Source organism: Macaca mulatta, chromosome 3 (assembly GCF_049350105.2).
Source record: "Macaca mulatta isolate MMU2019108-1 chromosome 3, T2T-MMU8v2.0, whole genome shotgun sequence".
In the NCBI taxonomy this organism is placed as follows: domain Eukaryota; kingdom Metazoa; phylum Chordata; class Mammalia; order Primates; family Cercopithecidae; genus Macaca; species Macaca mulatta.
Genome location: NC_133408.1, coordinates 160861962 through 160874790, shown reverse-complemented (window position 1 = coordinate 160874790; position 12829 = coordinate 160861962). Strand labels below are relative to the sequence as shown.

The following is a 12829-nucleotide window of genomic DNA, read 5'->3' as shown; positions in this document are numbered from 1 at the left end:
TCAAAAGATAAGATTAAAGAACTGTCTTAGAAAACAGAAATGCTTCCAGAAAGCAGATAAGAAAAGCCAAATATAAATAGAAATGGAAGGATCAAATCTGGTCAACAGAAGAAGGAAGAATAAAAACAGTGAGCAAAAATATTTCAAGAAATCATGAAAACAAATTTTTAGAATTAAAGATTAAAGACATCAGACCCAAATTGAAAACACTCAAATCGTAAAAGAAACAAGTCCAGGAGGACATTGTAAACAGTGTGGGGAAGTGAGGATGGTAAGTGTCTTGATATAGGTTTTTTTTTTGTATTTGAGGGAAAAAAGACCAAAAAAAGGAACAAGTGATTATTTCAACCAAAACTAAAAATCTACATTGTGATAATGGGATTTGGGGAAGTGGTACAGAGACCAAAAGAGTCTTGAGAAGGCAAGGTTAGGAAGCAGATAGAAATATTGAAAAGTCTAAGAAATGAATAGGAAAACATAAACACGAGTGCGTGTTTTAAATTAACAGTGACCACTGTATGTTATATATGTAAAGAATGCACAACTTTTAAACTTACAGAAGAATATTTAAGCTTTACAGTGAAAAAGGAAACAAAGTTTAAGAGGGAAAAACAAAAGCACACTAAATAAAAAAAAATAAGATGCCAGAAATAAATTCTAACAATTTGCTCATGCCTTCTTCTTGAGCTGGAAGATTTTCCAAAATTCAAAATTCAATTTATAAAGGTAAATTTTGAAAAAAATCAAGTTCAATCATTTTTGAATCTGTTGAAACTGTGAGAGACCCTGTGCATTCTTTCAGTTTCTTTCCATTTCCTCTTTTTGGTATGCAGAACAATAAAATACTGTAAAATCAAAATTTCTTTAAAATTTATCAAACGTATTGTCATCACTAGATCTCATTTTCCGCCAAGTTGACCTGAGCTACCTTTTATAACTTACTAAACTTTTTGGGATTATTATTAAGTTCTTCCCTGAAATCTTTCCTATTATCCTTTATGTCATAGCTTACTATATTAGGCACACTTGAAAGCTTTATTTTTCACTCAGCAAATATTCCATATTGACTGGTGTAATGCACTAGCATTATGCTTCCTAAGGGTGAAGCAAAAAGCACAAAGGCAAAATTGTATTTCCATTTGTTGCTTTGACTATATTTTTTCTCAAATAAGTGAAAAATTAAGAAAAACAGAGTATAGCTGTGAACTAGCTCTATAATAAGTAGATCAAAGAATTGAACTATCACGATGAATTGAGAAAAAAGAATGTAGCCTTTGTGATCCCTAGTGAATTAAGCTGCTTCCAATTCATTTTTAAACCTGCACCTATTAAATGAAAATCTTTTCTTGCAGCAATAAAAAAGATGTGATCTTTGTTCAATGGGATTTGATAACCATAAAGGTGGGAAGATGGCAGCCCAACTCACATTACTTCAGCATACTTGTGTGAAATAATAGCTTCAACTGAGAGCTTACCTTGCCAGTGAAGCGTTTTTTCTTTGGCGGATTCCAAACTGTGCCAGTTGAATGAATGAATGCACGCAAAGGGGTTAAGGATGTCACCAACACATACGCTTTAAGAATCACAGATAGATCTTCAGCTCGAAAGATTGTTTCATGTGGAGCAAGGACTGTCGTTTCATTCCTAAAAAAATAAAACAACGTAGTTAGCGCTCCATAATGTAGGGTTGAGTATGTAATTTGCAAATTACCTTCAAGCTTTGTCAACTGCTTCTAGCCTTTGTAGGACGCCCACCTTCAGTGTGTGGATTTCCTTGAACAATTTCAATTGCTTATTAGCATCACCACCAGGTGGTGGAGAGGTACAGCTAGAATGAGTCAAACTGATAAGAGTTCCCCAATCCGCCAGATTTAATCAAAGTATTTTTAAAAAGCAAAAAAGGTGGCTGGGCCCAGTGGTTTATGCCTATAATCCCAGCACTTTGGAAGGCCAAGACGGGCGGATCAGGAGTTCGAGACCAGCCTGGCCAACATAGTGAAACCCCATCGCTACTAAAAATACAAAAATTAGCCAGGCATGGTGGCAGGTGCCTGTAGTCTCAGCTACTTGAGAGGCTGAGGCAGGAGAATCACTTGAACCTGGGAGGCGGAGGTTGCAGTGAGCCGAGATCGCATCACTGTACTTCAGCTTGGGCAACAGAGTAAGACTTTGTCTCACAATAAGTAAATAAGTAAGTAAGTAAATAAATAAATAAATAAATGAATAAAATAAAAAGATGGAAAGATAGTATGTAGAATAAAGTTGAATTTAAAAAATAAATATATAAATTAGTCACAGTACCCATGACCTCAGATGCACGGTACCATTGCAACAAAAGTGATATAAATTACAGTTCGAGTGAGACTTTCTAAAACCTTCTACCTCTGCCTACCTTTGCTCCATTTTTTCTTCTCTAGAAAAATGTGTTGTTTTTACACAGTGAACAGGTCACCAAGAATATGTGAAAATACTTTGCCCACTAGTTCAATCTTACCTAATGTCCCTACTCCCAGATAATGAAGAGTTAACTTAAGGGATTGAATGTTAAAACAAACAAACAAACAAACAAAAAAAGAAAACACTTCAGGCTACAAAGGAAAAGTAACACCAGTTTAATATTTTGTAATGAAACAAATATGCTTTCATCATAAATAATACTAAAATACATAATTATTTGCTTTTCTACATAATATTTCTAAATGTTAAATATCTAAGTTTGATCAATGAAAGGACTGTGCTATTTATTTTTATATATATATATATATATTTTTTTTTTTTTTTTTTTTGGAGACAAGGTCTTGCTGTCACTCAGGCTGGAGTGAAGTGGTGTGATCACAGCTCACTGCAGCCTCCACTTCAAGGGCTCAATTGGTCCTCTTGCCTCAGTCTCCTGAGTAGCTGAGACTACAGGCATGCACCACCATGCCTGGCTAATTTTTTTTCTATTCTTTGTATAGATGGATTCTCGCTATGTTGCTCAGGCTGGTCTTAAACTCCTGGGCTTAAGTAATTCTCCTGCCTTGACCTCCCAAAGCACTGGGATTCCAGGCATGGACCACTGCACCTGACCTAGTTTTAACTTTAAAATTCTAGGTTGGCACAAGATGCATACGATTCTTCAATAAATACTATTAACTGTTTAAATAATACTTAATAATTATAAAATTAGATAAGGCAAACTTATTTGTGTCTTGGATAATTAAAACCTCTTAATTTTTCACTATAATTTATCTACATTATAAAATCTTTTCCCTGGAGGAAACTTGGATAACTTGATATACAGCAGATACTTTCTTAGATGCTAAGAGCCATTAAAAAAAATAATAGCAGAAAGAATGCATCCAGCCATATTCATAGTCTAAGGCAAAGTCATTTGAGTATAAAATGGAAGCTAAAATTTTATAGTTTTGCATTGTCAAGGTTTTCAATTCAATTTCCTTTAATGTAACTTACTAGATAAGAGTCCAATTTACCCAAATGTTTATTCTCTGGCAGGACAGGTTTGAATTAATCTAGGAGAAAGTCAATGATGGCATTCTTTATTTAAAAAGGAGAGCTGAAAATTTATGTAAGAGAAACTAATAATTCACACTTGTGAACTCCCCATATCTGTTCTGTGCTTTTCTCTTGTTAGCCGTCTCCTAAAATGCATGCTGGTTATAACAATTCACACTGATTAGCTTACAGCTGTTCATGTCTCCAGTCCTCTGGTTTCCACATACGTGGCTTCACTGTTTTTAAAAGGTGACTCGAAGTATTCGGCTTTAATTGTATTCCCTGATCCAGACACACAGAGGGACTCACTGGAAGTTGCAATTCTGAAAAGATTCAAGAGAGCAGAAGACAGTCATTTTATTGTTTCTTTTTGGAACTGCTTTGAAAATAGAGTATGCTGTGTTAAACTGCAGGGTACATGAGAAATATGCAACCATTTTTCTCCCCATTCTGAATCAAACTTGGCTCCACTAAGTATGAATGCATATGTAGAGAGGCCTTTGTTTGCCATATGTTCTCTTACTACAGAGGAGGAAAACAACTGGAATAATTAATTTCATTTTCTTGCTCAGAAGGGGAGGTAGATATAATGTCTCTAACTGTCCAACATCAAGCTGATCTATCCTACAAAGTTGAGGGATGCATTCTCAATGAGGGGGTAGTGGCTGTAAGAGCAGACTTTTGTTTGTGATGAGAATATTACATAGAAAACTTGAGCTGATTCCGACAATACGATGCTGATATACTAAAGTTTGTTATGCTTCGTGACCTTGGGAATCTCAACAACAGGGCTTTATTGTCTAATAAAATATTAATTATTGCGTTTTAAGGTATATAAAAATAAAGAACAATAATAATGCTTTAAGAACACACATATTGACATGCTTAAAACTAAAGGTATTGCATATACATGATTACAAAAATCAAATATTACAGAAAGCAACCAAATGAGCAGAAAAAGCATCCTCCAATCCACTTCTATCTAGAACTTCTTCCCACCAAAAACCAATGCTTACATATTAACTTTTAAAATCTGAATAAGTACATTGGGTCAGATGCATATATTTCTTCAATACAAAAGTTGATGTACAATACATCAACGAAATATCAAATACAAAATATCAATGTATCTACATGAACCTATATATGTACGTATTTCTGTTTGTTTTTTTAATTATCCCAAAGAGGTGTTATAATAATATATGTCTGGCTTATTTATACCTACTAACCCATCCTGGCATCCTTTCCATATCAGCATATTCAGAGTTATTTCATACATACCTCTTAATAGCTTAGGGTGCTTCATTAAATAAATATACATTTGATTTAGCCATTCTCTATTGTTGTGTATTTAGATTATTTTTGTAATGTTTTTCTTTTGCTATTTCAAAAGCACTGCAATGAATACTGTTATACATCTATTTTGGTGTACTTTTACAAATTTGTCTAGTGGCAGATTCGTATTGGTATGTGCAATCGCCAGGTCAATGGCAAATGCCCTGCAAATTTGTTAGACGTGGCCAGATTGCCTCCCAAAATGGTTGCTCCAATTTCCACACTCTCCAACAGTATCTGGAAGTTGTTTTCCTAATCCCAGGTCACAGTGCTTTATTTTTTAATTATATAATTTATCTAGCTCTCAAAATAGAACAAAGCCTTTAAATTATGTTTCCCCTTTGTGCACATTTCATCAATACATAGTCTAATTTAAAACACTTCACACTCTTAAGTAAAAGTCAGCAGAAGTCAAGCTGTTCAATGTATTCCCATATCTCATTATTTAGCACAGTGTGATCTTGCTCCAAAAAGGATAACTTATTTGTAAGTTTTCCCTTTTAATGAAGTTCTAATACATCATAATAAAGGAAATATTCAAATGGCTTTGGTTTTGGAGATGATAAATAAACAGCCATTAAGTTAATTTCTTTTCTTGAGAATCACAACTTTTAAAAAGTTGAAATGTTTACGTAAGCCTTTAAATTTGCAGTAAGAAAATACGTGTTCTTAATTAAAATTTTACTAAATAGAGTTATGTTTTCAGAGTATATTACTAGGACAAGTTTTGTGTCTCCAAAGAGCTGATTTGGAGGCTTCTTTTGTAAAGTATGAGAAAAAGTATAATTTACTCTGATTTCCCTTTTACTTTGCTGCCAAAAAGCACAGAATTGATTTCAAACTCAAGCACAGTTGACATTAAAGAAGCTAGACATATTAAGTTTTTCGCCAAGATAATATCTCAATGGTTTTGAGGAAGTTGTCAAAAAACATGTCAAAAGAATAAACAATTTTATGTCACTTTTTTCTGGTTTAGCTCAAGTGGAGCCATACATGACACTGAAGGGGTCCAATACAGGAATTGCCAAGACTATGTCAGATTTCCACATGAATCTCTGAAACTCTGATCGGATAATAGAAATGAATACTGAGCAAAATAACTTTACCTTTATTTCTATATTTATACATATATCAATACATTCTAGGCTTCCTATTATATTATTCCAGGCTTGTATGTTACTTTTTATTATTCTAATAGAAAAAAAAAAACTCTGTAATTAGCTGTCCCCTCTAAAATTATTCTCATTTAACTTGATTATAGCCACAACTCAGATATAAACTTCATTCATATCTTTAAAAGCTGCAAATGCAATTTATGGAATTTCATAAATAATCGTGTAAACATTTTGGTGTCCTAGGCTATCATTTAACAGATAAAGGTATGCCTGGAGCAATATGTCTTGTATCTTTCATCTGGCATAGCCTTCAAGGGCTCTCTCAACAGTCCAGTCTACTCCATTTATTATTCCATTCCCCTTTTCCATGGCCCAACCAACACACTCAAAGAGCCTAGAAATCTCCTACAAACAATGCTCAAAAGACCTTCTGCTTTTGGAAAGGATTTGGGTGATGAGGCTGTATGACACAGTCTTCCAAACAGCCTAGTTCATTAACATATACTTGTTAAAAATATTAAAGTAACTTAATATGGAATACCTAGCATGACTCTTTAGGGCTTTCCTGCCCCATAATATGCAGACTGAATGGAAAGTAGATTAAAATGTGAAATATCATATGGTGAATAGTGCTGTACTTTTATTTATTGGCTACTCTTAGCTTATTTTAGAGAGCCATGAAGCCTGTAACTGTATAATCAGCAAAGTTTACGCAGAACAAAAGTGAACAATTTGTTAGGGATGCATGAAACGTGCTTTTCAATACCTTTTAATATCTGGTTGGGGAAAAAGTATTATGAAAATGATGATTAAACCAGAAACAGGAGACCTGGGCTTTCATTTTGGTTCTTGCCAACCAACAATTAATAGACTTGTGACATTGTTAGGAAGCCTTCTAAAATCCAGCACGTAAATCCCATGAGTCTTCTGAACTTCCCACATCACTGAACACTATAGTGACTAAAATAAGCACTAAAGTAAGTGCTCAGGAAATATTTGAAATACTTGTTCTAACAATGAACTTGTTTTGGGGGGTTAAGTCAATCTATGGCTTAACAAAATCATATTCCAATGAATTAAAAACATTTTATTTGATTATTTCTTTCCCTTCTATGTGGCATATGAGTATATACACCACAGTCAAATATTAAACACTGAAAAAACACTTATACTGACAAAGATTAGCTACCAAATGTATATTGCATTTGATTTAATGTTTTGCCTTACAGCTAATAATTAATAGGGAAGTAATAATAAAAGTATAATTATATTTCACAGATATTTGAATGTTGTCTTGCATTTTCATATTAGAAAACTAGATTTAGCTAGCATTTTCTTATTTCAAAATTTTCAATAAAGATAAAGGCCTTACTTAATAGTTAGCAATTAGTTTTGAGATTAGAAGTGTAAATAAGTACCATTTATGAGTGTATTAATCATTCCTCCTGCCTGAGGGCATTGATAAGTCTTAGAACTTAGCCTACAGGTATAAAAGCTCTGCAAATATAACCTCAGAACTTTCACATATAGTAAATAGAAACTGATATATGCACAAACTGAAGTGATAGCCAGGAAATCACTCTGTCAGTCAGGGCCCCAGAAGACAGCAGAGTCAAAGGAGTAACTGAAGAGACTATTAACCACGAGACAATGAAAGAAGGACTGCTAACAAACACATGGGTATAGTTCAGGAAAATCAACAAGGGGTAGAGGAGCTCCCCAGGGCCGACAAAATGGGAAGCTTTTACCATGCTTAGCCCAGGAAGGAGAAGTTTCCAGAACCAGGCAAAAGCATTGTTATAGGAAAGGCCATGAAGAAAGACTGTGGCTACAGGTAGAAGAACACAGCCACTTTCAAGCCAGGGTCCAGAGGGGAAGGAGCCAGGCAACAAATACTCCCAAATTATTTCCTCCTGTCCTCAATCTCTCGCTAGATGCCAGGGGACAAGGATGCCCTGTGGATGCAGTCTGTGGAGGACGGCTCCCTGGAGAAGGATGTAGAGTAAATCTGAGGGGCAAATAGAGAATATTCAGCACAAACTCTACACAGTACTTGGTAAATACAAGTTTTGGCCTTAGTCTTCTCAGTAGCCACATGTCCTAAAGAAACAAACAACTGTGTGTGTGTGTGTGTGTGTGTGTGTGTGTGTGTGTGTGTGTGTGTGTGTGTAAAAAGAAAAAAGGAGCAATATTAGCTTTGATTTCAAATAAGAGCATTCAGATATGGCAGCAAGGGATAGCATTGGTTGAGCCACATAAAATTGCCTTTTGTTAGGTAAAAAAAAAAAATTGTTGAATGTTGATCAAATATCAGCAATTTCATAATACTCAACCTAATTTTTTTTTCCTTCATCATGATGCCTACAGTGGGGAAGAAAGAGTGACTAAACATACTACTGTGAAAAACAGTTACAGTGGCTAGAATGTCAGTGGGTAGAAATGGCAAAAGGGGGACCTTGAAATCATTCAGTGAGTGTTTGGCTCATGCTTTGAAAACAAGAGAAGCCTAGTCTAAGTTGTGCCAGTTGCTAGAAGAGAACAAAAATCTTCAGCTCTGAATCTGTTTTCTCTTTGTATGATGCTGAAAAAGTCTAGCAGCAAGTAGACTCAAAGAATAAGTAGATGGTGTCTAAGTTCCTTTGCAATCTTCAATCTCTGTGATCCTAGATACAAAGTTATGATTTAAATATGTGCTATAAATGGCCTAATGGAGAAGATAAGTGGCCAGGGTCTCAGCACCAGAGCTGAAATGCAGTCCCTCTGTGAATTTGTCATGTTCTGGTAATTGTGAGTGGTCCACAGGGTCAACCAGCTCCAGTTTCATTTGAGTGAGACACACTAAGTCTTGTGGGAAGAGGCTGTAGCTGAAGAAGCTCCTATCCCCTAACTAGTATTTGAGGAGCATTAACCACCCTTTCACCTCTTATGCAGTGTATAAAATGGTGAGAAAACATATCCCAAGGTAGAGTCGAGGTTACAAGCTTGATCACTCATTGGAAGTTAGAAGGTAAGGGTTATTTTGAGTGCATCTAAGGGTATTCTCAGTTCACTAGACTATAAGCTCCATGACGGCAGAGATTCTAATTTTTTTTCTCCACTGAATGACTAGTGCCAAGCACACCAAGAACATCCTGGCAGTTAATTTAGGATCTCAGATACATCTATATTTAATACTTGAACTCTAATTTCTTCTTACCCAAGTAACCAGATGTATTTGCAGAAATGAAAAGAGTAAACAAGCCAACTGCCGAGCCACTTCACTGGATTTGTACAATGCAAACTTATTGTTCAGACCTAGGAAATGTGCATAACATGGGATTGGTTTTCTCTCGCTACCACAATGTAGTGTTAGATTGGCACAATACCATATACACAAGAGTAGGTTGTAACAATCGTACCAATGATGCCCCAGGAAGGGACCCACAGCTCAGAGATTAACTATTTAAGACCAAGAGGCCTAATATCGGCAAAGACCCCTGGAACCCACAGTGAGCACGGGAAAGCATAGGAGAGAATGTCACCAGCATACAGCCAAAAGGAAGGCTGCTCCTTACAGGGATACTGAGAAAGTGAAGGATTTGGGGACCTAGGGTTCATTTGTTTTACCAAATTGCCTGAAATTGGGCCCAAGAAAACATGGGAGAAAACAATAAAGATGCATATTCTAATTTGTCCAGCACATTTTAAATAGTTGCTAAATAATATTTTTCCAAAAATATTTTACAAATAATATTATAAATAACATTTATTTTTAAAAATACTAATTCATGTCTATTAATAGATGCCTATATAGGTATAATTATGAGTTAATTTCTTTACTTTTCTAAATTCAGTCTCTTTATCTGGAAAATTAGAATAATAAGAATAGTAATAATAATAACTTACCTCATGTGGATGCTGGCATTAAATATGAAATCCCCTTAAAGTGCTTTGCACAGCATTTGACTTATATGCTGAAAAAGTGTTACACAGTTACTACTATTAAACAGTAGTTTAATATAGATTTTTTAAAAATCTAGAAATCTTGTTTCTAACTTCGGAAATTTCAAAGAGTAGCTACAATGTTATTCCCTTTGAGTTTAACACTAAGAGGTTCCCACCACTACTCACTATCAGATAAAAGCGAATCCATTAAATCCTCTTACAGCTTTCTTAAACATCTGGTATTTGACATTACTCTCTTAAAAACAAGACCAAAATAAAATACAGTATCTTTACTTATACATGGCCTGTAAAGACACACTGTGTTTTTAGTGATCCTCCTCAAATTTAGCATTGCAGTATCTCAGGAAAGCAATTAATTTCTTGTTCTGTTCACTTCTTTAAAGGAATTCTGTATTAGGTTATTATGGATGGAGTAAACCTAGGACTGAGTCAGTTACTTCAGTATGTTTTTTTCAGTTACTGCAGTATTTAAGTCTGTTCCTCTGTATTTTGTTCAGAGACATACTTCTTTTAAAGCAACCAACACAAATTAAAACAGAAATAGCTTGTAGTCAACAGATTTATGACACCTAGACAAAACTCCGCAAACTATTTCAGATCTACACTTCAGCTTAAATAGTAAAATTTGGGGATCTGTGTACTCTGAACAATTCTATGCTTTGCCTTTTTTTTTTTTTTTTTTTTTTTTTTTAGATAGAGTCTCGCTCTGTCACTCAGGCTGGAGTGCCAGCGGCAGGATCTCAGCTCACTACAACCTCTGTCTTCTGGGTTCAAGTGATTCTTGGGTCTCAGCCTCTCGAGTAGCTGGGATTACAGGCAACTGTCACCATGCCTGCTTAATTTTTGTATTTTTAATAGAGATGGGGTTTCACCATGTTGGCCAGGCTGGTCTTGAACTCCTGACTTCAGGAGATCTGCCCTCCCTGCCTCCCAAAGTGTTGGAATTATAGCCGTGAACCACTGCACCTGGCCTAAACACATCGATTCTTTAATAAATTTTTACTTTCATTTTACGCGAATAGCATTGGCCGGAGTATCTCTGAGAGAATGGATATACCAAACACATAAAGGTATTATTAATACAGAATTCTAGCCTTAACCTAGGCAACTCATAATTCATTTATCAACATCTGACATTATTGTATTACTACTTGTGTGACTTTGATAACAATATTTTATTCTCTATGGTTTCAGAATATCTTTCATATGATGTTATCATATCAGTGTACATCAAACCACAGATATGAATAGCATGGTATTTCTATACATTACTCTTGGCAGAAAACCAGTAACTTTCACTTTGTTATAGGAAATGAAGTGTAGTCCGTGTCCCAGTGGAAGTGGAAACACAAATTGACCCATAAAAATCACCAGATTAATGACACAGCAATGTGCTCTAAAGGGGTAGTCACTGTATAAAATTTCCACCAACTAACCAATCAATCAAATGCTTAGGGAGCACTCAGTAAATGCAAGCCATGAATGCTCTGCTTTCTAGTCTTTTTCAGTGGAAGTGTCAAAGTCATGCAATTCTACAGAAATAATTTTCCCCATGGACCACTCTATGTTTTGACCATGACCACATAAGAACCTTGAGTTCTGCTCATTCTTCTCGGTTATAAAAGCTGTGTCTAGACTACTACTTCAATTTTCTTGCCCTATGATTTTGCTGCAATGACCAAATAGCATGAAAGACTGTTTTATTACTTTATGGCAGCTTAATTTTCCTTTGATGGTTTTCTGCATGAATTTTCCAGGGGAACTGACATTTTTTTAAAAAAGAAAAATGCTTGACTACTGCAGCAAGACCAAAGGTGGATAATTTAGTATAAATTAATGAGCATCATTAATAACAATTTAAAACACAACCTCCAAAAAATATTAATACATAGAGTGAAACAAATTTGGTAATAGAATGGCAGCCTAAACCCACCCACTGTGAAAAGTAGTTTATCACTTTATTAATTGTAAACCTTTTTCTCAGGAATATTTTCTGGAGTAGCTATCAGATATTATTGAAATAATTTAAGTCAGAATAATAACTTACTAGAACGCTATAACAGTGATTTCAAATTTTATACAATATTTTATTTATATACATATATATATGAGAAAGTCAATTCTAATTTAAATGTAACACACAAACACTAAGGGTCATGGCTCCTATTTAAATGAAACCATGCGTTAATATATTTTTTATTTAATGGCAACTTCACAGGCAAATTTAACCTTCAATTTTTACCTGGGATTTTTAGTATAATGAAATGTATACAATATTCCTGTTAATTTACCTCTATTTCTATGTTATTTAAAAGTAAACATATTATATGTGAACCAAGAGCATATTTAAAATATCAAGATTTTTGTAATATCTAACTGCCAAAGGGAGGTAAGAATATAGACCATGGAGAGACAAGAGCCAATGGCCACAATGAAATCTAATGAGCGTTAGAGCTCCAAATGCCAGAAATAGGTTAAGAACATGGAAATATGTCAGAAGAGATGTTCTGTTAGGATTACTAAACCATTTTGCCTTGAGGTTCTTTCCCTCAAGTTTCTCAGTGATATGATTAGAATCTGAGGGGTTCAGGTTTGGCTGAGTGACATATAACACAAGAGTTCACTCCTAATAGATGAGGACCCAAGGGCCTGAGTCACAAGCCAGGCAGAACCTGAGAAGAGTTTCTGAAATGGTGTCTCAATTATCAGCCTTAGCTAGTTATCCCCATCATTAGCCATGTACATCGGACTATCTTATATCTTGTATATGACTAAAGAATTATCCAATTAATTCAGCCAGAGGGGAAGGGCCTTCCTATCTGAAGTGCTAAATAACTGCTGGTCTTTAAAGATGTTAATGAGATGATTAAACTTTTTTTTTTTTTTTTTTTTTTTTTTGCCTATTTTTGTCTAGATTTTAACCTTTGAATTTAACCTGT

General features: G+C 34.9%; 1 protein-coding gene across 8 annotated transcripts in view; it reads right to left on the bottom strand.

The window, feature by feature from the left end:
- CPED1 (cadherin like and PC-esterase domain containing 1) overlaps window positions 1-12829 on the bottom strand; it is a 311005-nt gene that overhangs the window by 199324 nt on the left and 98852 nt on the right. For all 8 annotated transcript variants that reach the window (XM_077997209.1, XM_015134794.3, XM_015134793.3 and 5 more), the window contains 2 exons: window positions 3686-3818; window positions 1476-1644 (listed from right to left, as the gene is read on the bottom strand). In XM_077997209.1, the coding sequence (XP_077853335.1) occupies window positions 1476-1644; window positions 3686-3818 (302 nt within the window). The remainder of the gene's footprint in view (window positions 1-1475; window positions 1645-3685; window positions 3819-12829) is intronic.